The sequence below is a fragment of the Pelodiscus sinensis genome, chromosome 14 (assembly GCF_052426305.1).
Source record: "Pelodiscus sinensis isolate ZL-2025 chromosome 14, ASM5242630v1, whole genome shotgun sequence".
Lineage (NCBI taxonomy): Eukaryota > Metazoa > Chordata > Testudines > Trionychidae > Pelodiscus > Pelodiscus sinensis.
In genome coordinates, this window is record NC_143065.1 from 16,519,552 (window position 1) to 16,545,417 (window position 25,866).

Consider the following 25,866-nt stretch of genomic DNA (forward strand, 5'->3'; position numbering starts at 1 on the left):
TTCTCTCTGATTTCATGAATGTGAAGAATCACTTTTTTTTTCTTAAAAGGATGTAGGATAAATCTCAACAGGAGCCCTAAATGTCCTTGTTTTATTTTTAGTTTGTCTCTGACTCCACATTTCAGCTGAGGGGAGGAGTTAAAGGTATTTTTTGAAGTCCTAAGGAACAAGACCTACATTTGGCATCCAGGATCCATTTAATCCTTGCATGTCTCTGTAAGTTAGAAGTAGGAGTGACCGGACTAGGGGAGGGGTGGGGGGAAGGACCTTGTTTGTATTGCGAGGCCACATGCGTAAGAGGCAAAAAAACCAACCCTCATTGTCCTTGGCCCCCAAGTATGGTCCCTCAGAGCATCTGTAACTCTCTCCATTTTCTAAGAGTGAAGCCATCCCCAGGTGGACCTGTCCATGTGATAATATAGGAACAACATGGCCACAGCAATACTGGTTTGCCACATTGCTGTCCCTGGTGGTGGCCACTTCCATGGTGCTCCCTCTGGTTCCTCACTTGAAGCAGGAGTTTGACCAACTGCATCACCCAAACCTGGAGATGGTCCACCTAGTGGTGTGGAAGCTCCATGGCTGAACTGTGTTGCACTCCAGTGCTTGGACCCTCAGGGAAGACTTATGGGGCAGCTGAAAGCCCTCTACTTATCACAAACGTAAGAGGTTCTCCTGGTGGTGCCTAAATAAAGGTACCCACCAGCAGGTCACAGTTCCCCTGCTATTGGACTACCTTCTTCGCCTTAAACACCAGGGTCTGGCTATCTCCTCCATTAAAGTACACCTGGCAACACTGTCAACTTTCCACACAGCTTCAGGAGTGAAGTCCGTCCCTCTTAGGGGACCTAGCAGTGAGTCACGTCTTTAAAAGTCTAGATCAGTTGTACCCTCATCTGAGGCAGTCATTGCTGCTGTAGGACTTGAATTTGGTGTGCTCTCAGCCCCTCATTTGAGCCCCTAACTACTTCCACTCTAACCTACCTCTTGGCTATTACTTCCCCCAGACTGGTTTCAGAGCTGCAAGCTCTTCTTTCCAGGCCTCCATATATTGTGTTTAAGTATAAGGGCAGCTGTGCAAACCAGCAATGTGCCCCATTCTACTTTTCTGCCAAAGGTGGTGGTGCCTTTTCACATCCACCAGAACACTTTTCTCCCTGTTTTTTTCCCTCCCAAACCGGGGACTGGAATAGGGCCCTGCACTCCTTGGATAGGAGATGTTCCTTTGCTTTACTCAACATAAGGCATTTCACAAGTTGACAACTTTTAGTAGTTTATTGTGGAGCACAGGAAGAATCTCCTGCTTGCATCACTGCAGCATCTGTTATCCTGGATCACTATGTGTATCAGGCCATACTCTAACTTGGCCAAGATGCTGGGCTTGCCTAGCACAGTGCATCCCACTTGGGTGCAAACCACATCATCAGCCTTTCTGGCATAAGTTCCAGATCAGGACATCTGCTGGACAGCTACGTAGTCCTCCATGTACACCTTCCCGCCTCATTATGCCATCAGCTGCAGTCACAGAATGATGCAATGTTCCACAAAGCTGTACTACACTCAGCAATGAATCAAGGTCCAACCCCTCCTCCATACAAACTGCTGGTAAGTCACATAATGGAATGCTTATGAACAATCGTTTGAAGAATAGTTATTTACCGTTTATGGTTCTTCAAGATGTCTTGCTCTTGTCCATTCCAGATCCTCCTGCCTTCCCTCTGCTGGATTGTTCCAGCAAGAAGTAACACAGTGGGAGTTGGGTCAGTGGGGTATATGTACATGACACCGTGGGGTGCCAGAACTGACCCAATGGGTTCTGCTGAGGAAAAGTTTTCCAATGATTGTGAATACAGTGTGCATACACACATTGGAATGGACATGAGCAACATATCTCAAACAGCTGTTAGTTTTTTTTTTAAGTTAGGGAAAAAAATAGGTCAGAGTGAGTGAGACTGTAACAAGGTACACATTTATTACATAAGCACATGTGTAGATACATTAAAAGTATGGCACAATCATGAAACTACCTAATTCTTTAGCTGTGGAAAAAAAGGAGAGAAATCAAATGCAGAGAAAGTTGTAATTTCTAACTATATGGGACAGTTTTATCTTGTTTATAAACAGATACTCTGGCATAAACATATCTTTGGTCCTAAATAAAGTTCTATTTCTAAAATAATTTAGATAATGTATGTTAACTAAAATGAAATAAGATGTATAATAGAAAAGTCAAGATATGTTAAAATTCATTGTAATTTTAACATCACCATTCATTATAATTAACCCTTAATTTAGTGAGGCATTTTATTTTGTATTACAAATACAAAATATGCATTTTCCACAAGGGTAATGTAATATGCACAGTGCCTTATGGATCAAGCAGCAATATAGTACAGGGGCCTACATTCCCATTAGCTTGAGTAGATGTAGACAATAGTGTAATGTGCCCAGAACCTTCAGTTTTCAGTTGGCAAAGATTAAACCATCATCACAGATGGTTAACTGTGCCAAATACAGTATGCCAGTTTTGTGAGCCACTTTAGCTAAATGAATTCTGTATTTAATGCATGCCACTTCATGTGATCTCAATCTCATGAACCCTGTTGCAATTTTGCTGTTTCTTTCAAATGTAGCCATTGCTAAAAATATTTACATACCTGAAAGCTAAAGCTCAGAAAAGGGAGTAACTCAACTCTGCAGACCTTGATAATTTTCTCTGATGTGTTTATCTGCTTTGTCTAGCCACACCCACAAATATCCATACTAAGATCAAAATGGGTTGGTTAGCTTTTTCTATTGGAATCTAGGGTACTAAATGGCTGGAAATCAAAGTATGGTACCAAACAGAAAAACCTTAAATTATTATTTAACAAATGTACAAACGGTCAACATTATGTTTTCAGCTGTATAGAAGCAGATAAAACAGCAAATGAGTTATCATTAAGAAAGCAATTCTAAATTACTACACTGCGGACCATCTATCTCCCCATTTACTATCAAATAACAATCCCTATGGAAAAATTACAATAGCTTATTTGGAAACATGAGAAAGTATTTTACTTTTTTAAATGCTATTTAGTACTTGCAAATGAGGACCTAGTGTCATTCAACTACTAAGTTCTCCAGGGACCATTGGCAAGCCGTTTTTGGATCCATGGGAGAATAGAGCTTGAGAACTATCGATTTAATGTTTAATTGAATTTTAGGGAGTCAGCATTGCTTTACCACTAAAAGGACATTTATGATTTTCTCCATTGCTTAAGAAAAAAACATCTTAAATTTTATACTTGTGGGTCTATCACTTTATTTATAGAGTTCACTTATTTGGTTGTAACTCCATTTCTTAGGCTAAAACTTCATACAAAATTTTAATCACAGCAAACTTTGGCTTTTTTATTTAAAAACTCAAACTACAGAAAGGCACAAAAGCTAAGCCTGAGACTGCCATTTTAGTGCAATTTTGACCAGATATAACCATGTTACAAATTCCTAGTGAGTAGAGGGGCCAGAATATTTAGGCCTACTAGGTTGAATTTAAAGACCAAAACTGTTTTAATTAGGACTTTGTTGTGGATTGAAGTTACACCTTCACCAGTTTTTTAAAGATAAAATCAGTTTTTACTACACTACTCATTTGTTGCTTGTTGGGAGTTAATGAAAGATGGCCTTTGAAAGGCTAATGTCACCATGAAACTCCAGTGAACCCCAGCCCTCCAGACATGTTCATAAATCATACCTTTGGATTCTGTACAGAGAACTCTCTCTCTCTTGGGTCCCAATGCTGAAGACTTTTACATATGAGCATAAATCTGTCAAGGATCAGTGTGTGAGAACTCATATAAAACAGAATACCAAAAGGAGCTGAATGTACTCCTCCTGAAATATCAGTGCATGATAAAATGTACATTAAACAATTTAGCCTCCAGAATTTAACACTGGAGGGATTAAATGGGCTTTTAAAAATCCGCACTTACACCTCAAACACAAAGTAAATTCAAAAAAGTTGTGGGATTTGATGCCAATAATTTTTTAATTGTTGCAACATTTGCATGTATCAAAGTTGTATCATGAAATTAGGTTCTCAAGAGCCAAAATCCACAATCATTCAAAAGTGTTTAATCTTATTTTACATATAAAATTAACTGTACAGGAATAATTTATGTTTATGAAATAAGCACAATTCAGTTATGAGTTTAGTTTGAACAATGCATATTGGAGGACTGGATTACAAATGTATCAATATATAGATAATATGCTACATTGCAGGAGCAGCAGTCACAAATGCATGTCCTAACAGCATTGTGAACTGTAACTTTTAAAAAGCTTTCATTGTATCTACCCTATGAATATTATATACCTCTGCTGGCATGGTGTGAAACCTAGGAAAGATAACTTGGTATCGACTGACTAACATCTCAAATTCAATCAGCTTGTGTGTGTGTGTTTGTGCGTGTGGTTATTGTAATTTTGTTGTAGCAATGTTTAAAAACAATTTTACGTATCTGTAGACTAAATTTTAGTGTCATTCTGATCCTGTTTCCATACCTGAAAGGTTGTGTCCACTGTAGATAAATATGGCCTGGCTAAATACAGCAGTTATTGAACAGTTACTCCAACTTTAATCCTCACAAATTGTTCTATGCTCTTCTGCAAATGGTTTAGAAAAAACTGAAAAATTGTTCTTACTCACAAATAACCCCATTGATTTAATTGGAATTACACCAGTAAGATGACCAAGATTGGCCCATAATTAGTAAATGGTCCTTTATACACCAGTAATTAGGAAGGAATTTTGATTACCAAAATTCAACTTGCATTAAACAGATTGGCAGTTAGAACTCAGTTCAATTCATGCAGATTAAGTTCTCAGGGACTGTTCACATAGACAAGTTGTTGTGTGCACTGTTGTTATAGCCAGGTTGGTCCCAGGATAATATAGGTTAGGTAGGATCTCTTATTGGACCAACTTCTGTTGGTGAGAGGGACAACCAACCGAAGTTGGTCCAACAAAAGATGACCTCACCCATCTTGTCTCATACATAAGCTATGGCAGGCTAAGTAGTTCAAAGTGTAAAGAAAGGTCTGGTTACCAGCGATTCTTCAAATATTAATGCCTTTTCCCTTCTAGCAATACAGAAAGTTTAAAAAGCTAATTTTCATCTAGCTAATTCATAGAAAGTTAGACTTCTCTGAAAATCAGAAATTTTACCAGGGTCGTGGTGGTTCCTTAAATGATTCTCTTTAAAAGATTATGTAAAACAGATTGATGCTTTCCAACCTACAAATTAAGTGCTAAAACTCTTTAAAATGCAAAACAGATCCAGTGTGCAAAGACTCAGATGCAATGCAGTACTAGATACCCAAAGAACTGAAACCTCTCCCTCTTTCATATGAATCTTTGTAAAGCAGGATTTGTGTGCATCTGACCAGTGCCATCTTTCAGGGTGGCTGGCAGTCTCCATGTTTTGAGGGCCCCATGGCAGCAGCCTCAACCGTTCTATGCACAGGGCTCAGAGGATTACCTGGGGGGTCTGGTGCAGGGCAGCAGCAGGGGTTGCCTGTACCATGACTGCAGGAGCTGGAGGGCCTGGCAAGCTGTTCTTCTCTGCTGCCATCTCCTAGCCAGCTGCACTTGGCTTCCCTGCAGTAGCAAGCAAAGTGCTCCTCTTCTTGCTGTCCCAGAGAAGTGAAGTGTGGCGGGACAAAGCTAAGCAGGCTGTCATGCTACTCTGGTTGCAGCCACCAGGGTAAATGTGAGGGAGAAGGAGCAAACCCTGCTGCTACCCCATGCCAGGTCCCAGGCTAGCACCCCAAGGTAAGGGGGTGGAAAAGGGGTATAAGTTGGAGGGGTTGCCTCAGGCTCTACAGCTCCCATAGGGATGCCCTATATCTGACTATTGGCATGACTGAAATTTAGTTATGCTTCTTTTGAGTATAGTTTTCAATATGCAATTTGTTTACCTCTGGAAACAATTTTGAAAAAAACATCTTCATAGTGTGATTTGTCGTCTTATGTGCATCAAAGACACATAGCTGGCAGCTAAAGCTTCATAAAAACAATGAAGCCTGAGAAGCAATGCTGCTCAACAATTACATGTCTTTTCTTTCATTTTCCTGTACATTTTACTAAGGCAAGATAGCTTAAATCCATTACAAATGTTTTAAATAGGAATATTTCTTCGAAAGGACCTTTTTCTTAAGAATTAATCTTATAAATGTTTGCAATTTTTGTAAAACAAGATGCCCAGTATCAAAATCAAGTAATTCATAAATAGAAGAACAAATACTTCGTTACCATATTACCTTGAGCAGCTGCTGCACTGGCAGCAACTTTTGTAGTATGAAATTTCCCAATATTATAGAGCATGTCTTTTTGCTAACGTAAGTCCATATACCTGTATAAAACAAGTTACCAAAAGACAATTGTAAAAAACAAAACAGATGTGTTTCTACAAGTAATACTTAAGACAATGTTGAACGCTTAACCAAAGAAAAATTATGAAAATCTTGATATATCCTATCTTTCAGTCAGAGGGATGCCCTGATAGAAAGGTAGGAAGTCTGCTGTACAACATTATTTATATCAAACTACTACAAAAGAGTAGGAATGGGACAGCTGGAGGTAATACAGCCATCCCTGGTTAAAAATACTTACATTTTCCCTAAAGCTGACCCTTTTTGCTTAAGAATTGGCACTTCATGGCTAACAAGATTTTTTGAAAATGGAAGTGGGTGTGATAATGTTCACTATTTAGCCATTGATTCCACTCATTGGTATGGTGTCTGAAGTTTGTTGGGCTATCATACAAAAGGGGAAGGAGAGAAAATTGATTTCTTCTGTCAATCTTATCAAATTTTGGCAAGTTAAAACCCACGGACAGTGATTAAGAACATATATAGGCATTACAATAAATGTAAAAGCACAGGGCAAGGACAGTAGTTTGTGATAAAATAGCAACGTTACAACAATGTTGAAAAAAATATTAAATATTTACTTTAAGTACAAATTGTATCAAAGGGTGAGTCCAGCTCATTTCACTGATGTGCATAATAATGAGAACTAACATTCCAAGAGTTATCAATAATATTACAGTATTTTAACATGTAGACACTTGCTATAACAAATCCAATTGCCTGCGATACAGCTAGTTCTCAGACACGGCCACTAATTTATTTCTGACAAGACCTCAATGGTTATTTTTGCCCACAGGCTCAATGGCCAACTATCAAATATACCAGAAAGGAAAATGTTGTGCTGCAAATAAAGTACACCAAATAGAATATTCATTTGATAATTTTGCAGCTGTTTGTGACCAGGCTATATACAAAGTGCTGAATTTGATGTAGTTTAAAATAAACAGGATAATTTTACTAGTTTGTTATATCTATGTGCATTGCTCACTAATATCAAAACATTGGCAAATGTAAAAACAATTTTTTTCCTAGCATATAAAATTTCTATACAATTCTTCTGACCTTTTTAAACCTATCAAGATTTAAATCCATTAAAAGCATCCTGTTAAAGTGTTTACACCAACATGTGGACCTAAAGAACCTTGCAGATTATTATATACATATCTAGATTTACCAACTAAAAACATGTTTGATGTATAGTATCTGAAACATGATTGAGTCCCCTCTTATTGTTCGATACTAGTAGTTAAATATTATTCCTTGAATAAGGAGAACAATTGATGCTTGAGCACTGATGTATAAGAATAAATTCTATTACAAACAGAAGAGAAAGGTAATGGTTACCAAAATGTAAGGAAGTTTGGTAGGACAAGAACTGCATTTTCAAACTTCTCAGGCTGTTATAAACAAATTCAGTATTTTATAAAGTGGTCAGGTTAAAATCAAATCTTTTAAAAAAATAAAAATCAAATCCATAAGTTTAATAGAAGCAGGTTGGAGTTTCTTTTAAAAACTTAAGATGAAAGTAAATCTTACTACTTGTTCATATTTTTAAACCTCTCCCTTTCCCAATATGAAGAAAATGGGGCTAGAGAAGGGAAACTATGGCTGGGATTTTCAAATAATAGTAATGGCATTTTAGCACCTCTCCCTTACACTCATTTGAAAATCCAACCAAAGAGTGTAGCTAAATCTTAAGTGTGTTTGAATCTTTTCTTTGTCCAATCTTCATGCCTTTACAAAAGTCTTGATTACTGCTGGGGACTTTATATAAATACATAATACTGATAGACATGTTAAGTTAGCTGTGCAACCTTTGACTGAATTATGAGACTGACTCCAAAGTACAGTGAGTGCCAGACTCATTGCTCATTTCCAGTCAAGTGTCACACTTTTAAAGAAGGCATTGAGAATTGGATTTTTAGATTTAATGGATTGTGGAAATATTCAGTAGGGAGAAAAGGCCCAAAACCTACAAAAAAAAAAATTGGGAACTTTTCAGTCCCAGGAACCAGGCAACACTAATTTCTGCACTGCTAGCCTTTGCTGCTCACAAAGTGGAAATCATAGGGTATGTCTACACTTGCTCCCTAGTTCAAGCTAGGGATGCAAATGTAGCTGACCAAAATTGCTAATGAAGCGGGGATTTAAATATCCTGTACTTCATTAGTATAATCTTGTCCGTGCGTTATTCCGCTCAACAGCTGATTCGAACCAGGAAGTGCGCTCCGGGCCGCATTAGTTCAAATCAAATCCCTTGGCTAACATTACTCATTTTTAAGGTCGGCTACATTTGCATCCCTAGCTCGAACTAGGGAGCAAGTGTAGACTTACCCTTAGCGAATAGCACCGAAGAGTATATTTGAGGGCTTTTCTACACTACTACTGCAGTTAATGTAAGTTACAATGCTCAGTAGTGTGTAAAAGGCATGTCTGAGCGATGCACGTTACATCAATATAAAGCATTATCTACACTATGCTTGGTCAGCAAGAGACACTCCTCTGCTGACATAGCTTCTACCTTCTGCAGAGGTGGAGAAATTACATATGGGCTATGTCTACATTGGCATGATCTTGTGCAAATACTCTTTAACGCAAGAGTTCTTGCGTTAAAGTATTTGTGCAAGAGAGCTCTGATGGCCATTTCAGCCATTAGGCTTTTTTGTGCAAGGAATTCATGTTGCCTGTCTACACTGGCGTCTTGCGCAAGAACAGTTGCGCGAGAGGGCTTATTCCTGAGGGGGAGCATCATAGTTCTTGCGCAAGAAGCACTGATTAGAACATTAGAATGTCAGTGTTCTTGTGCAAGAACTCCCCGCCAGCGTAGACAGGCAGCATGCTTTTGCGCAAAATCATGCCAATGTAGACACAGCCAGAGAGTGCTCACTTCTTGACATAGCACATCTTTACCAGACATGCTAACTTGATGCCCTCCACTGACACAGCATGTTAGTGAAGACAAGCTCTGAGGCTTCAAGGGTTTGTACAGCACAAACTCTATATTTTAAAGCATTAAACTCTTCCAGTGAATTTACAACAATCTCCACTGAGTTAGGATCATTACTATGGATTGTTATTGATACACCCATTTGTTACAGTTCTAAAAATTGATATCCATTCAAGTAATTGATCAGAATAACTGGTCTGTAAAATAGGAGTCAAAACCAAGATGTAAATGTTCATGCTGCTATATTCTGCACAAATATTACAATAGAAGAAAACAATCAAATGTCAACATTTGTCAAACCCTTTGTATATATCTAATTTTCATTCTACTGTGAATTTTTTCCGCATGTCAGTAGCCATTTTGTCATTCTTTTGAGTTTCAGAAAAATACTGTAGATAGTTCTTGGTGTAGTACATTTTCATCCAAGTGCTTAAATCATCTTTGTAAGCTTACATACATTTTACAGATGAATGAGTTGGTAAATGATTATACATCAATTTTTCTGCATTCTTTTCCTCTTGACTATTTAAATTCTTACTATTTCATTATTACCCCTTGTGATGGATTAGAACAGTGGTTCTCTAACTGTGGAGCGGGACCCCGAAGTGGATTGCAAAGCTGTTTGAATGGGGTGTCCAGGGATGGCTTAGACAGGTTGGGACCGAGGACTGAAGCCTGAGCCCCATGGTCCAGACCTGCACTTACTAGAAGAGTGAAGTTCAGGATAGGAGCTACAACTCTGAAAAGACAAGAGTCTGAAAGAACACTCACCTGGTGAGGAAACTGAGGTAAGGAATGGCGTACAAGTGGTTTATATGGATGTCTTTTGTGCTAAAGTAATGAATGACTGATTTAGAAATCCTTCTGCAAAGTTTCTATATTTTCCTCATTTATACATCCCAGAAGGGGTTAACTGTACACCAAAGCATCCAGTAGAGTGGCACACTAGAGAAGGTGTGACAAAGCTATTGGGGAATCTTAAGAGTGCAGCACAGGCCAAGGATAGCTACAACATGGTCTCAATGCTGAGAACAGGTGCCAGACAGTGTCTATAGGTTGAGGAGCAAATGTAGAGGCCAGAGAGAGACTGCCATTGAGTTTATCCAGGTCCAGAGGATTGGAAAACACTAAGTAGCAGTTTAGTGAGTGTCTAGCAGGGAGAATTGGAACAGGACTGTAACTCTTCCAGTCTTCCAAAACAGAAATTTAGAAATAAAGGTATAAAATATGAACCTGAGCATAATCAATAGCACCATCTGAAATGAGTGCAGTTTTGATAGTGAAATTATGAGACCATAGAAGAGTATCACAGCTTAGTACATACATGGAAATAATTAAGCTATATCCAGTTCATTATAAATAGGGCAGGTCCATTTATATTTGGGTAGAACTCAGAGGTGCAATAGCTATATTTATTAAAAAGACTTGGCATTGAGAAACTGCAAGGCACAAAGGGCGTTGTTCCATTCGAGAAAACATGAATGTATAGTTAAAACAAGCTTTGGGCTTCAGGAGATGTACTTTTTAAAGGAGGAGGTGAAAGATGGGAGAATAATGTCCCTATCAGAGATACAAGAAAGGACCTGGAAACTCAATTTCCATATTAATACACTTCATCTGGAAATGTACATGCAGCCACTAGATTTCTGAGAAAGGAGCTGTTTCATTACTAAATATGCATATCAAGTACAAAAACTAAGGTGCTGCAGTCATGTCCTTCAGTCTCCATGTCACCATCTTCATTAGGGTGGTTTTAAAATTGAAAGTTAAGAGGCAGTACATATTTTGGAATAAAATTGGCAAATAGTTTAGTTAACCATACAGAGAGTTGTAAATCTTTGAATGTAAGTGCTTCAGGATGGAGACTGTTCTTCCTGTGTGTTTAGACAGAACAGTTGGAGTTGTTATACTCAAATAATAAATCTTGTACAGTTAAGAGGAAAGATTTGGAAATGTCAAACATTTGATTTCATGACAGCTGGGATGAATGAGTGTCAAAATGGGAAATTTAGATAAAAGGTACTTTTATTACCAATTACCAGAATAAGAATTTGATGTAGAAGACGACCAAGTGTAGAAATGAACAAAACAAAAAATAGGTATTTGTGTATCCTTTGCATAAAAATAATTGCCATTAGTATAACAAAGGTAGAAGCCCGAGGAAAAAGGAGGGGAGGTAGAACATGGCTCAGTTAGACATGTAGTGGAGTCTGTCAAAGGCAAGTGGAGTGAAAAAAGAAAAAAAAAGATTGGGGAGGTTATTGAAAGAGATTATAGAAACAATCTTTGTTCTCTAAAGATTACAGGATAAGTCAGAAAGGAAAGGGCTGGAATTCCATAAGTACATTTTAAAACGCTTGCAAAACGTCATTCTTTTTACCTCTAAGATGCTGGGCACCTTTTTTTCTGTGTATGTCTTACAATAAGTGTGAAGAAAATATATATATATCCTGATCTACTACACTCATGAATATACATACCTATTGAATAAAGATTCTATTTGTCAATGGTCTTAAGGTTGTTAGCCCTGATAGACTGGAAAGCATAAGCATCAATTGTTTCTAGAGCATGAAATAAAATACTTAATACACTGTAATAATGAATGGATACTAGCTTGTTTTAAACATGACAAACGGAAAAGGAGATATAACCTTGTAAAAAGCATTTATCTGCTCTTACCCATGCTGTTCTTGTTCTGTATCTAGAAAAAATTTCAGCCATGTCTGTCCATCTGACACCTTCCAATACTACCAAATTTTTTAAAAAAATGCAATAGCATTTTGAAATACTTGAAGCAAAATGGCCGAAGATGTCCTCTCAGAAAAATCTAACTCTGTCTTCAGCACATTATCCACATAGGGTGGGATTTTTCAAGAGCACGTAAAGGAGCTAGGCACTCAAATTCTTATTGACTTTCAATGGGAGTTGGGTGTTTAACCTTTAGATGTTTTTGAAGAATCCCACTCATTTTCTACAGTAAGGGACACAGGATAAGACCATATTTTCTTATAGCTATTTCTACATTTTCCTCCTTTTCCCCTGTATTTGGAAAGGAAAAATATTAAAATGGTGCATGGTAATGGTATCAGAGCAATGTTTTTTGTAACCTTTTCACAGCTTCCAATTTTTCCAAAACATAGTTCAGTGTTTTAAAGGATTGCAGTTGATAAGTCTAGTGTCCTTGGTCTCTGCTCAGTAATATCTAAAGTTGTTTTTAATGTTTTGTCAATATTAATAAAGGTTAACATATACCCAAATACTATGTCAGAACTATAATTAAATGTGTTTAAGTCCCTAATGTGTATTTAGCCATTTTTATTGTTAAAGTGACCAATTTTTAGACATAAGTAAACATGGACTAAAACTAGGTTACATGCATCAGTTCAGTTTTGTCATCTCCACAAATCAAAACTCTTGGGCCACTTAAGGAAATCTAGAAGTGACTTTTCAAAGAAAATATTGAATCACGACCAGCCATACATTTAGTTTCAAAGTGAGTTCTCATTTGTACCCTTTTATACTATCTTCTATAGCAGAATTCTCAAAGCATAAAAGAGAACTCACTGATGGAGGCACAGCATTGGGATTCATATTTACTGAAATAAGAGATTACTTTTAAAATAGATGTAGTTGCAAAGTCACTTTATACTCTTCAGTATTTCTTTTATTAATGGATCTAGCCATGTCCTTGCTATACCAGTGAACAAAACAGAAGACTTGAACAGAGACATAATAGGAATCAGTTCTTTCCCACAAGAGATCTTTGAAAAGTAGTCACCTTTAAAAATATAAAAATAACTATTTGATGAGCGCATCTGAAAGTCTCATCCCAATGTCTTACTCTGAAGTCAGAGTTTTATCACTGACTTCAATAGGAACACTTAGGCCAATGCAATTTTAGAAAGCCCACTCTTGGATTTTATGTTAAAAGAAATGGTGGGAGAATAGTTTTGTTCTTCTAGAGTACCATGGCAGAATGGTTAAGTTCCCCATAGTTATACATTTCACGAAGCTAGAATTGTCAAGTTGTAGCTGAATTTTAACTCAGCTATGTCACTATTAGCGCAATGATAAAAGGCAGGCCCAGGCCTATGAAAATGCCGACTTTCAAAGAAAAAAATCATTAGAGCAAGTTTTACTATCTTGGAGACTTGTCTTGATACTAAGAATTCTGGGGCAGAGAAACTGTTAAGAAGACTTTACTCTTTCTCTCGGCCCAGACAGACTGCATTAACCATGACTACAATGAAACCCTGTTTCCTATATAGCATTAGGAACCATGGAATTGGGTAAAATTCTGATAATGATGCCTCACTCCATTTAAGATGTAAAATACATCAACAAATTATTCAGGATAATACTAGCCAATTAGCCCGTCATAAGATGGGATTTTCAGGTCTCTCCTCCATGTCAGTCTTATCTCCTGAGCCTCTGGTCTTTCTCTCCTCCTCCCTCCCTCTCTCTCTCTCAGCTCTCCTATGCCTACTGCCTCTCTCTCGGTCTCTTTTCCTCCCCCTCCTGCCTCTCACTCAGGGGACTGCGGAGCCCAAATGGCCTTTTGGGCTCCGCGCTCCTCATGCTGCATGGGGAGTGTGGAGTCCAAATGGTCGCTTGTGCCACTTGCTCCCACGTGGCGGCCTGGCTGAGCAGCGCAGAAGTCAGCCAAGTGCTATGATGGGAGGCAAAGGGGGGACGGAGTGGTGATGTTCACGGCCAGGGGGCAGGGCCTGGAGCCACTGTTACACCACACATCACAGCCCTGCCCCTCTTCCCCTCCCTCCATGGCACTTGGCTGACTTCTGCGCCGCTGAGCCGGGCCGCCACGGAGGAGCACGCGGATGTTTGGGCCTCACACTCCCCATGCAACACGGGTCACCCAGACAGAACAGCCAGCATTTCAGGCAACAGCACTGCCCAGAGGGAACAGCCAGCATTACAGACTCTCAGACATCGGTCTACTATATATATGACAAGGGGATAAATCAATGCACACAGCAAAAAGTCACCACAAAGTATTTTGTAGCTGGCTATTTTAAAATAGATGAGATTCCTATTCAGAATTTAAAAAATGTCACTAGAGTGTTCCCTCATAGATTCCAGACATGATAAATGACTTTCCACAAAACAACTCTTTTGCGTGCCCTCAAAATATTGCTTCTCTGTGGAAATCAGCCTCTGCTACTTCTGACAATCATGCAGTTATAGTTCTCAGAAACAGAATGATTCAAGCCAGATCACTTTTAAAATATGAAGCCTTTTCATATGAACAAGTAAGCCTATAAACTAGGACACTGATAGCTGTAAAACAGCAATGAGCGTCTAAACTACAGCAAGCTCTGCAGAGGGAAATTTTAAGATAAAAACAGCTTAAGATCATGACAACACAATCTCTGAGATTGACATTTCAGTGGAGCTGCTGAGAGGCCCTACAGAATGGGCCCCATTCTTGGCCCAGGAGCAGTACAAGAAGAGAAGAGAAGACAAAAGCATCCCTAAATGAGACAAGTTGGGGTAATGTCAAAAATCAGTTGTTCCCTTCTTTTTAACAGGGCAGGTCAGGCACTGCTTGGGGGAAGATGGGACCGGCCAGCATACACTGTGCTCCAGATATGTCAGAGAGAATTGTTCTCTCGGAATATTCCAGCTGCATGTGAGAGAACAGCCTTCTAAACGGACCTGGACAATCAACCAAGGGTCAAACATATAACACCCCCTTTCTTGTTGCAAACAACTTGTCATAGCTCGTATGGGATAATACAGTATCCCAGTACAATCAAACTAATGTTCTGTTTGGTGCTTTTACCTGAATATTGAAACTGTGAATGAAATCACATGACCTAGGAACATGCAGGCTGCCTGCTGTTTAAAGTTGCACTCTCAAGTTTTAAAAAAGTCAAATATTCTAAATTAAATAAAACCATTAGAAACTACATACAATTGGATACATCGTGGACCACATATCTTTTACAAACTCCAGTTATTGGTTTGACATTTCTAGCAGGGTATTTATTGGGAAACTGAACTGAGCAAAGGGCTGACTACACTCAGAGGGGAAATAAGGCAGTGCAACCCAGGACACAGCTCTGGCAAGAACTGGCTGAGCTGTAGCAAAAGCAAGCAGGGAGCTATTTAAAAAGCTGGCAGGGAGCTGGGTTGTGATAAATTTCTTACAGGTACTGTCCTAAGTTCTTTTCACCCCTGACTATACCTTTCCTATATGCCTCATCAGAAGAAAAAAAGGTAAAGTTCAAATTAGAGTAGTGAATACTCTGTTTTGCATGTGTGGTGAACAACATTGATTGTCAATGTCCTATTATTCAATATGGGAGTCATTTTAAGAAGTTTGTAAATTCAAATCTGAATACTCAGAAGCAACCCCATGCAACACTGCAACCATTATGGTTTGAACTCCTAACGCTAAAATAGTGATAGAAATGTAGGCGTGTTAGTCTGGTGTAGCTGAAACACAAAACAGGACGATGTAGCACTTGAAAGACTAACAAGATGGTTTATTAGATGATGAGCTTTCATGGGCCAGACCCACTTCCTCAGATCAAATAGTGGAAGAAAATTGGCACAACCATATACCAAAGGATACAATATGTGTGTCCTTTTCATGTGTGTTCATTTTTTTTAATTGTATCCTTTGGTATATATGGTTGTGCCAATTTTCTTCCACTATTTGATCTGAGGTAGTGGGTCTGGCCCACGAAAGCTCATCACCTAATAAACCATCTTGTTAGTCTTTCAAGTGCTACATAGTCCTGTATTTTGTTAAAGCCACAATAGTGTGATAAATAGCAAACAAGGAATGGAAGGGCAGGTAGTTCATTCAGGAGTATGTCTATACTAGAAATTTAATTAGATTAATTGAGATAATAAATAAGGATTATATTTTGCAGTTAAATGGATTTCTATGAACTCCCAATATACTTTGCCTTGATAGCTCTTTATCCATCTTTGTATATCATAAGGAGATACCTAAAGAGTACATCTTGCTCCAACCCCCTGCCCCACACAGAAGTATTTTAACAAAATAGAGTAAAAACAACAAGTCAATTTTAAAAATAAACTTATTGTGGTAGCAAGGTGCAAGCACTGGAGAACAGAATATAATACCAGAGTTAGGGGTACAACTCTTCCTACTGTGCCCCCCCTCAATATTCCCCAATATTTGAGGAGACCACCAATAGAGTTAAGAGTAGTTCAGTCTCAATGCTCAATCTTTGTATTCTTTATATGGTGATGTAGCTAGCAGTCCAGTAGGAAATTAAGACCACCAAACTCATGTAATATTGGATACCAGCTTATGTATTTATGATTTTGTTCACTACCAAGCTGTGCTATGCACACATTAATTTTCTAGAAGTAAAAGAATAAGAGCCTCAATATTTCTCAAAACCTTAACCTATCCATACCCTTAAAGAGCAAACTGACATGAATTATTGTGTGTCAAATGACAATATTTCTGAAATAGGTAAGGGTATGTCTACACTACCCCGCTAGTTCGAACTAGCGGGGTAATGTAGGCATACCGCAATTGCAAATGAAGCCCGGGATTTGAATTTCCCAGGCTTCATTTGCATAAGCGGGGCGCCGCCATTTTTAAATCCCCGCTCGTTCGAACCCCGTGCCGCGCGGCTACACGCGGCACAAACTAGGTAGTTCGAACTAGGAAGCCTAGGCTAGTAGGCCTAGGAAGCCTAAGCCTCGAACTACCTAGTTTGTGCCGCGTGTAGCCGCGCGGCACGGGGTTCGAACGAGCGGGGATTTAAAAATGGCGGCGCCCCGCTTATGCAAATGAAGCCCGGGAAATTCAAATCCCGGGCTTCATTTGCAATTGCGGTATGCCTACATTACCCCGCTAGTTCGAACTAGCGGGGTAGTGTAGACATAACCTAACTCCTTTATTGAAGGAGAAAAACTAAATTATCTGGAAAATCTGAAGTTTTCATAACAAACATTGACATTTAAGTTTGTTTTCTTCCACTGTACTTCAATATATTAATATTACCATAAGTATATCAAATTATGTTTCAGGGATGTCAGTAAGACAAGAAGAAGGAATATTATACAGACTTCTCTGATGTTAGAAAGCACACTGAGTAACTTTTCTTTTCTTTTTTTTTTTTTTTTTTTTTACAGAAAAGATGTACTTGATACTAACAATAACCATCTGTTAATGTGTTTTAAAAGTGAATGTGAAATGGTAATATTGTCATTGGAAATAAGGTAACAAAAGCGTAACTTGGCATTTATTTTTCAAGAGTATTAAATGTAACTGAGTTTGGAAATGTCTCTCTTCAGTAACAGACTGACTTTTAAAAAATATTGTTAAAAGCTTTTGTCCCTCCAATACAATATGTCAATACTTTCTGTTGTGATTAAAGGAAACGCTTACATTTATGTTTCTGGTTATGTTAGTATAAACTTGTCTGAAGAAATGGATTGCTTCAGCAAATGGAATATGGAAAATTGTTTGATTTGACAGAGAATACCATTATTTTAACTGGCATACATTTGAAAAAAGTATTAATGACCTTTCTATAGTAATTACCAAGGTATACAAAAAGTCTATCCCAGTACAAAAAGAACTTTGTATCTAAGGTGTGTCTGAAAGAGAGCCCCTTCAGTCATCATAACTTCAGTATAACAACTTCCTTTTTATAACAAATTGATTTTAAAAAGCTGAGAAGAAACAGTTATCCAGACTGGCCCTTCATTTATTGCCAAAACTATTCCTACTTTATCAACCAAATTGTTTATTTAAATATGTAACAGATTTGTGCAATGACTCATTCCAATTACATTGGCAATTCTGTTTGAAACAACTCTATAGCATTTATTTAATTCTGGACTCACATTCAGAAATCGAGGGATTTTTTAAATTTTGAGTTCTGTGGACGTCCCTCAAGCCACACAATATTAGTACCATATTCCAGTTGGCGGCTTTCAATTTTTCTACGCTCAGATACATTAATGCACTTACCAAAACTCAAAATGTGAATCAGAACTGTTTTCCAGCAGAAGCATTTTTTTCAAATGTCTACAAATTGCTAAATAACTTTATCAAAAAGACCAGTAACAAGGTAGTAATTGACTTTCCCTGCTTAAATGAAAGGATTTGTAGTAACCTCATAATAAAATTCAACAAGTATTCTGTTTATGTAACTTAATACTACAAGATGTAACATGTTTATTTGGTTCCCATAAATTAGAAAAACTGGTTATTTCTGTAGCAGTTTCCCATAATTCTCATTTAGTGATTTAAACAAAAAAGTGATACTATATCTGAGTGCCTTTCCAAACAATTTGAGAGACTAGTTGATCCTTTCTCTCACCCTGCAAAAAGTGTGCTTTTTACTATACATAATTTTTAAAAGTATTTATACACAGTACACTAGCTTAAATATACAAGTGGATACATTAAAGTGATGTTAATTAATTATGAAAAGTACTTCTGGACAAAGGCAGATATTAAGTTAGTCATTTTAATTCTGCATTCCTACACAGGACAAGCATTATTAGAGACTTCAGATTCCTACCACTGCTCATGTGTTGCATGGAGAAGTCAAATAACAAAAACTTCTCTGGTCCAGTTTACCTGTAACAGAAGATACTAAACAAAGAAAAAAAACTATTACATTATTTGAGTCTGACCCTGATAAGATCTGAGTTGTGATCCCAAGCTTTATAACTGTGACAAAAGCAATAATGAATCTTTATCTTGCTTATCAACAGACAACCCACATGACACACAATTATCCATATGCTGTTTAACAAATAACTTCTGCATAGGGCAAAGGCCATGAGTGGTAGAATTAACCCTACACACACACATATATCACTTAAAGAATGGTCTACTGGCTCTTGATTTAAAGGAATCTGGGTGTGTTATTGAAGCAGCGTGCTTCAACACTCATTGGGGTCTAAAACCATAAATACACAATCTAAGTTATATTGTCAGACCATGAGAAGTAATACAGGATTCTGTTGTGTTGATGTAAAGATTTCAGGACAAAATTAATTACCTCCTTTCTTTGTTTAGATCAGAAGATGAAATAGCTTACTAACTGATATTATACGAAATGTATGTCACTGACACAAAACTTGCCATGATTTGTATGTTTAGCTACAAGGTGCAATATTTCCTGTGACTGAGTTGAAGCACAGCCGCATCCAACTGTAATGAAATTCCATCTTACGCAGAGCACGCTGTATAACTCTGAAGAAAGTCTGTATGATTGTAACGAAGTAGTCACCCATCCTCTCCTTAAACGTGAATAAATCCATGGGATAATCAGGCACAGGCGGCATGTAACGGGTTTGTCTTCATTTTATTCCTTGTTTTTGTTTGAGGACATGCAGTTGATGACTCCTGGCAAAATCCATCCCCTGTTACAAAATAATACAACTATTCTTTTCTTTCTCTTTCTCCCTCTCTTTCTCTCGTGGTTCTTTTCGTTTGCGTTCACTACTTCCAGATTGTTTTCCACTTGCTGGAGAAGCAGCTCCTTGTACCTGCTGGAAGAAAGACTTTAAAAATCAAAAATGGCATAGAGAAATATTTTCTAAATGCTAAAGAGTAGTTTCTGAATCAACATTGCGGTCTATACTAATAGAAACTGAAATATGCTGACTAGCTTTAATCATTAATTATGCAAACCATAGCCATCAGGCACAGAAGATTTCAGTTTAATATCTATTAAAACCTACACACAAAATTAATTATTTTTGGCAAGAAAAACAGAGTCCCACCAGCCCAAATGAAATATAAGACAAGTCCCACTCTTCTTACACAGTACAGCAAACCTAAATAATGTGCAATACTGAGCCCCAAGCACTCTCCCTATCATGCCCATTTCAGACCAGTTAAATCAGTTCCACATAACCTGTATAATTTAATTTGCTATTAAATTTAACTTAAGCTATAATACTCCCTCATTTTCACTGCGGTGTAGATTTTCTCATTTTCTTTTTTAAAATAAAAAACCCACATTTTGAAGTTAAGAGAAAAGGCTGGGTTTTGACTACTAATTATGGAAAAGTTGGGACTTTTAGCAACAAGGAAGCCATAGGAGAGGATTATCAAAAAATAAAAGTCAGTCAATGCTTTTGGTACTTGAAACCCTAAGGGGCCAACTATGTGGAGGGGCAGATGCAAGTCTGAATTTGGTAAAGCATCACATGAATTTCTGCTTCCCCACTCCAGAAACTCAGTTGCAGATGGCTACTTCCTTTTCATGCTGACCAAATAATTACAGCTGCATCCCACAGTGCGGGATAAAACACAGTAGTTTGATGTTTCTACTAAAACAATGAACAGCGTAACAGTGTTACTTATATTGTCATAATTGTGCTTCAGTGTTAATTATGGATGTCAACGTATAGTCTACTATATGATTAACCTATAAGCCTAGGTTTATCTGTTCCCCCAGCACTTGCTCTGTGGTGTCCCCTGACCCCTGCCACTGCACTAGTCTGTCTACTACCTGCATCCCACACCCCACTGTGGGACCAACCTCTGTCTGCCACCTGCCCCCACCCACTGCGCTGCTGGGCCCCCCCCCCTCCATTAGAGGCAGCAGCACCGGGACATGGGGAGAGGGGTGGGGCAGGAGAGGCTACCCCAAAGCAGCCTCTGTCTGCAGCGAGTCTGGGCCTGTCGCAGAGCAAGGCTGGTACCCAGCAGCAGCCCCTGTCTGCAGGGAGCTTGGATACCCCCCCTCTCCCCCCTCCCATGAACAGGAGCTGCTGCCCGAGGAGAAGCAACAGTACGAGGCAGCAGGTCTGCATGGAGAGCTGGTTTTTAGACGTGCTCCCTTCATGGATTGGCTTCCCGCTGACAGAGGCTGATAGAGACAGCAGTGTGAGGTGGCAAGAGCTCCCTGGGAGTGGGGCCAGAGTGCACCTGTCGTTGGCCCTACCCCTGGGTACTACAGATAGATGAGTAACCAATTAGAATTCATGTAGTTACTCGACTATTCAGTTACCCAATATCTAACATTCCTAGTGTTCATATCCTGTTTAAATTAATGGGTACAGTTCACAATTTTGCGTTACTGATCCTGTCTGTCTGCAGATGCAATCAGACATCATTAGATAGTTTAATTTCAATATTTGCAACTAAAACTTAGATTTTTTAAAAACAATCTTAGAATCTGAAGGCTCAATTTTAAAAATTTAGTTGTGGCAATTTATACAAATGAATATAAAATCACATTTAACAGAATGCCTTTAACATAATTATCATGACCAGGGCTCGACAAACTGTGGCAAGAGCTACTTGCCCGCACCGTGCATGCACCAGCGCAGTGCCGGTGAATGGGGTGCACAGAGCAACCAGCTGAAATCTACTCACCACGGGCAAGTAGAAACAGCGGTTTGTCGAGCCCTGATCGTGACGGCCAGGGTCACCGCTGCAAAATCCTACCTCAACACCTCATTGTGGCGCAGCGGTGACCCTGGCCATCGGACACCTATGGTAGTGGGGCGTATGCCTTGATAGATTTAATCATGCTACAAAGGTGTTGGACTATCCAATCCAGGAAGAGGACTGCTCTCTGTTTTTCCCTCTCCTTAGAGGTTGGAGGCTAGCTAAGTTTGAGGAGGTACGCACGCCTGCCCACTTAGCCAGTGGGATGGCTTGAAGTCAATGGCTAAAACAATACGAGTAAATGGGTTTTAGTCCCCTGAGTGTCATTGAACTGTTCTACAGTGGTGGAGTCGAAATTGAGTGATGAGAGGCCGACAAAACTGCCAGTATGGAAAAGGACAACCCTCGCTGTGTGTACTTACAATTGTAGGTCGCTGGCGAGGGAGGAAATGTTAAACCGTTTGATGGAGGAAAAGAAAAGGATAAGATGCGACATCTTCGGTGTCTGCAAAACGCAATGAAAGAAGGAGTTGGAAGTCAACTGGAAAGATGGAAGCACTGTGAGACTCGGAAAGGGAGACGGTGCTAGAAACGTTGGGGAAGTCAGATTTATCGTCAGTAAGGACTGGTCTTTGAAAGTTATAGCATGCCAGCTAATATCACATATTGGTTTGCTTCATCTTCAGATAGAGTCAAAGGCTACTCTCAAGGTCCTCCTGGCCTATGTCCCCACAACTGCAAGAGAGGACGAAGAAGTGGAAGAATTCTACCGAGAGCTCGAAAGAGCCCCTGCGCAAAAGTCCACTTACACTGTCACGATGGGAGACTTTAACACCAAGGACAGATGAGGGAAAGCTGGCGAAAAATTCATAGGGAGATACGGCAGTGGTGAAAGGAATGAAAGAAGAGAAAGGTTAATAGTGATGGCAGAAATGAAAGAACTGTACGTGGCAAACACCTGGTATAAAAAGAAGATCGCAAGAAAGTGGACGTGGATCGCACCAAACGCAAAAAGCAAGAATGAAATCAACTACATTTTAGTCAATAAAAGGCTCATCATTCAAGACATCTCTGGTTCAGCCTTTCAGTATCGGCAATGACCATCGCTTGCTTAGAGTGAAGTTGATTTTTGACGAAGTGGTAGAAAAGAAGGCGTTACAGATGACAAATAGGAAACAATGGCCGAAGACATTCGATGAAGCAAAGCTGAAGAAAGCGATTTCTGGGTTTGACTGGAGCCAGACAGAAAAAAGTGTGATGAAAACTATAGTACCTTTGCTGACAAGCTGAGACATTGCTTAAAAAGCAGCTGAAATTGGAAAGTCGAAGAAGGGAAGAATTTCGAAGGAAACAAAAAGCCTGCTCAAGAAGTGGAGAAACATGAAAAGGAGCTCGAATAACAACTTGGAGTACTCCATTCTGTGCAAGTTTATACAGCAAAAGCTGAAGGATGACTTTGAGAACTTCCAGAAAGAAAAACTCCTCAAAAGAGCTGAATCACGCAAAAGCTTCAAGACTTGCAAGCGGGAATTGATGCAGTATAGACTGAGCATAACAGCACTGAAGAACAAGGATGGAGACACAGTAATCAACAAAGCAGGGATAGAGGTGGTCTGTAAGGACTTCTATACAGAACTATTCAAATCAAGAATCAAAGTCCCCCTCCCAATGCTCCAGGCGTCAGAAGAACACATTCCCCCAATAATCGTCAGTGAAATCCGAAGCGTATTATACCAGATGAAAACAGGAAAAGCTCCAGGCACAGATGAAATAATGTCAGAAATTATTTCTGCAGGAGGCGAAAAACTTTGGAAGGCCCTCGCTTTAAGATTCAGTCGATATCTTGAAGACGGAAAAATAGCATCAAGCTGGAAGGAGTCGAATACCATCTTGCTGCACAAGAAGGGCGATCGAGAAAATCTTAAGAATTACAACAGCCCTATATGCCTACTTTCTCATATTTACAAGCTCTTTACAAAAGTGGTAATGAACTGATTTTCACAGAGCCTGGATGAACAACAGCCGAGAGAGCAGGCAGGGTTTTGAAGAAATTTCAGCACAATCGACCATATATTTACCCATAGCCAGCACAATCGACTATATATTTACCCATAGCCAGCTCCTAGAAAGAGCGAGGGAATACAAACTTCCGCTGTGCATTGCTTTCATCAACTATGAAAAGGCCTTCAGTAGTGTCGAGTTCAATGCAATATTAAAGACGCTCACAGAGCAGGGCATTAACACACAATATATCAATTTGTTGAAGGAAGCGAATACTGGATGTACAAGAGATATTACTCTCATTGAAACTCCACTCTGTATCCCAATCGAGAAAGGTGTGAAGCAAGGAGATATGATTTCACTGAAACTATTCACTGCATGCCTCAAAATGGTTATGAACAAGATCAATTAGAGGAGTGGTGTCAACATAAATGGAGAATGATTATCGCATCTCAGATTCACAGACAACATTGTATTAATTGCTGAAAGCACCAATTGCAGAGCATGCTACAAAGACTTTACAAGAAAAGCAGTCAGGTCGGTGTGAAAATGAATCACTGCAAAGCGAAATACATGCGATAAGACTCTTATGAAAAGCCCAAATAACAATAACAGGAGAAGAAATCGAAGAAGTGGAACAGTACATATATTTGGGCCAAGAAGTTAATATGCGCCAAGACCTGAACGGAGAACTCTCACAAAGGATTCGGGCAGGATGGTGTGCATTCAATTCCATAAAGGACGTCTTCAAAGAAAAATCGATAACACCACATGTACAAATATCTTCAATTCAGCAGTGCTGCCAGCCATGTTGTATGGCAGCGAAACGTGGGCACTTGATGCAGAGAGAACAGCAGCGACTATTGGTAGCTGAAAGGGCAATGGAGAGAGCTATGTGGGGAATTTCCCTTCTGGATCGTATTCCAAATTAAATGATTAGAGAATGCAGTGGCGTGAAAGATATTGTGGAAAGCAGACATAACAAAATGCGATGGGCAGGCCACAAAGCACGGCTCATGGACAAAAGGTAGACCGCAATTATTGCTGAGTGGTACCCGCGAGAACAGAAAAGACCACCTAGTCAGCCTCCAAGAAGATGGGAAGATGACATTGTTAAACATTTTGGACGAACATGGATAAGAAAGGCAAGAGTGCAAGAAGAATGATGGACGTGTTGTGATCAGCGCAGTATTAACGATAGCTGAAGGCCTATTGATCCAGGTGATCATGACAAAATTACCTAAGAGGACCTGGACAGAAAATTCTATTGCCATCTACGTCTAATTTAATATTCTGACATATTAAAAGGACAAATTAAGAGCAATTTCCAAATCTACTACAAACTTAAATATTATGTCATATACCATAAAATCGTGAGTATAATGTGCACTTTCCCCCCGTTTTTAAGGGTTAAAACCGGGGTGTGCATTATACATTGGAGGTGATTTGTACAATATTTTTACCTCCCCCTCGCAGCCAGGCTCCAGGACAAGGCATGGTGCACAGGCAGCTGGACAGGGCCCCCACCCATCCCCACCGCCTGCGCGAGCTCAGCTGCCCTGCCCACTGGCTCCTCACCTTGTTTGGGAGCCTGGCTGATCTTGTGCCTGCCGGGGGGGGGGCCCCTGCCCAGCTGAGCTCTCGCCTGCTGCGGGGGCCCTCTGCTCAGCTGCTGGTGTGCTGCGCTAAGCTCACGCCTGCTGCGGGGGCCCCATGGCCAGCTGAGCTTGCGCCTGCCGCAGGGGCCCTCTGCTCAGCTGCTGATGTGCTGCGCTGAGCTCGTGCCTGCCGCGAGGGCCCCCTGCCCAGCTGAGCTCTCACCTGCTGCGGGGGTCCTCTGCTCAGCTGCTGGTGTGCTGCACTAAGCTCACGCCTGCTGCGGGGGCCCCATGGCCAGCTGAGCTTGCGCCTGCCGCAGGGGCCCTCTGCTCAGTTGCTGACGTGCCGCGCTGAGCTTGTGCCTGCTGCGGGGCCCCCTGCTCAGTTGAGCAGAGGGCCCTGCGGCAGGCATGAGCTCAGCTGGGCAGGGGGCCTCCGTGGCAGGTGCGAGCTCTGCACAGCTGGCCGGCAGCTGGGCAGAGGGCCGCCGCAACAGGTGCAAGCTCAGCTGGGCAGGGAGCCTCGCAAA

At 39.8% G+C, this 25,866-nt stretch overlaps 1 protein-coding gene across 5 annotated transcripts in view; it reads right to left on the reverse strand.

The window, feature by feature from the left end:
- Nucleotides 1–18,106: 18,106 nt before the first annotated feature.
- Nucleotides 18,107–25,866, reverse strand: part of MINDY2 (MINDY lysine 48 deubiquitinase 2) — a 110,675-nt gene continuing 102,915 nt past the window's right edge. For 4 of the 5 annotated variants that reach the window (XM_006112460.5, XM_075897328.2, XM_014578985.4 and 1 more), the window contains one exon: nucleotides 18,107–19,885. In XM_006112460.5, coding sequence (XP_006112522.1) covers nucleotides 19,760–19,885 — 126 coding nt within the window. In that variant the 3' untranslated portion in view covers nucleotides 18,107–19,759. The remainder of the gene's footprint in view (nucleotides 19,886–25,866) is intronic. The other variant, XM_075897327.2, reaches the window with a different exon arrangement.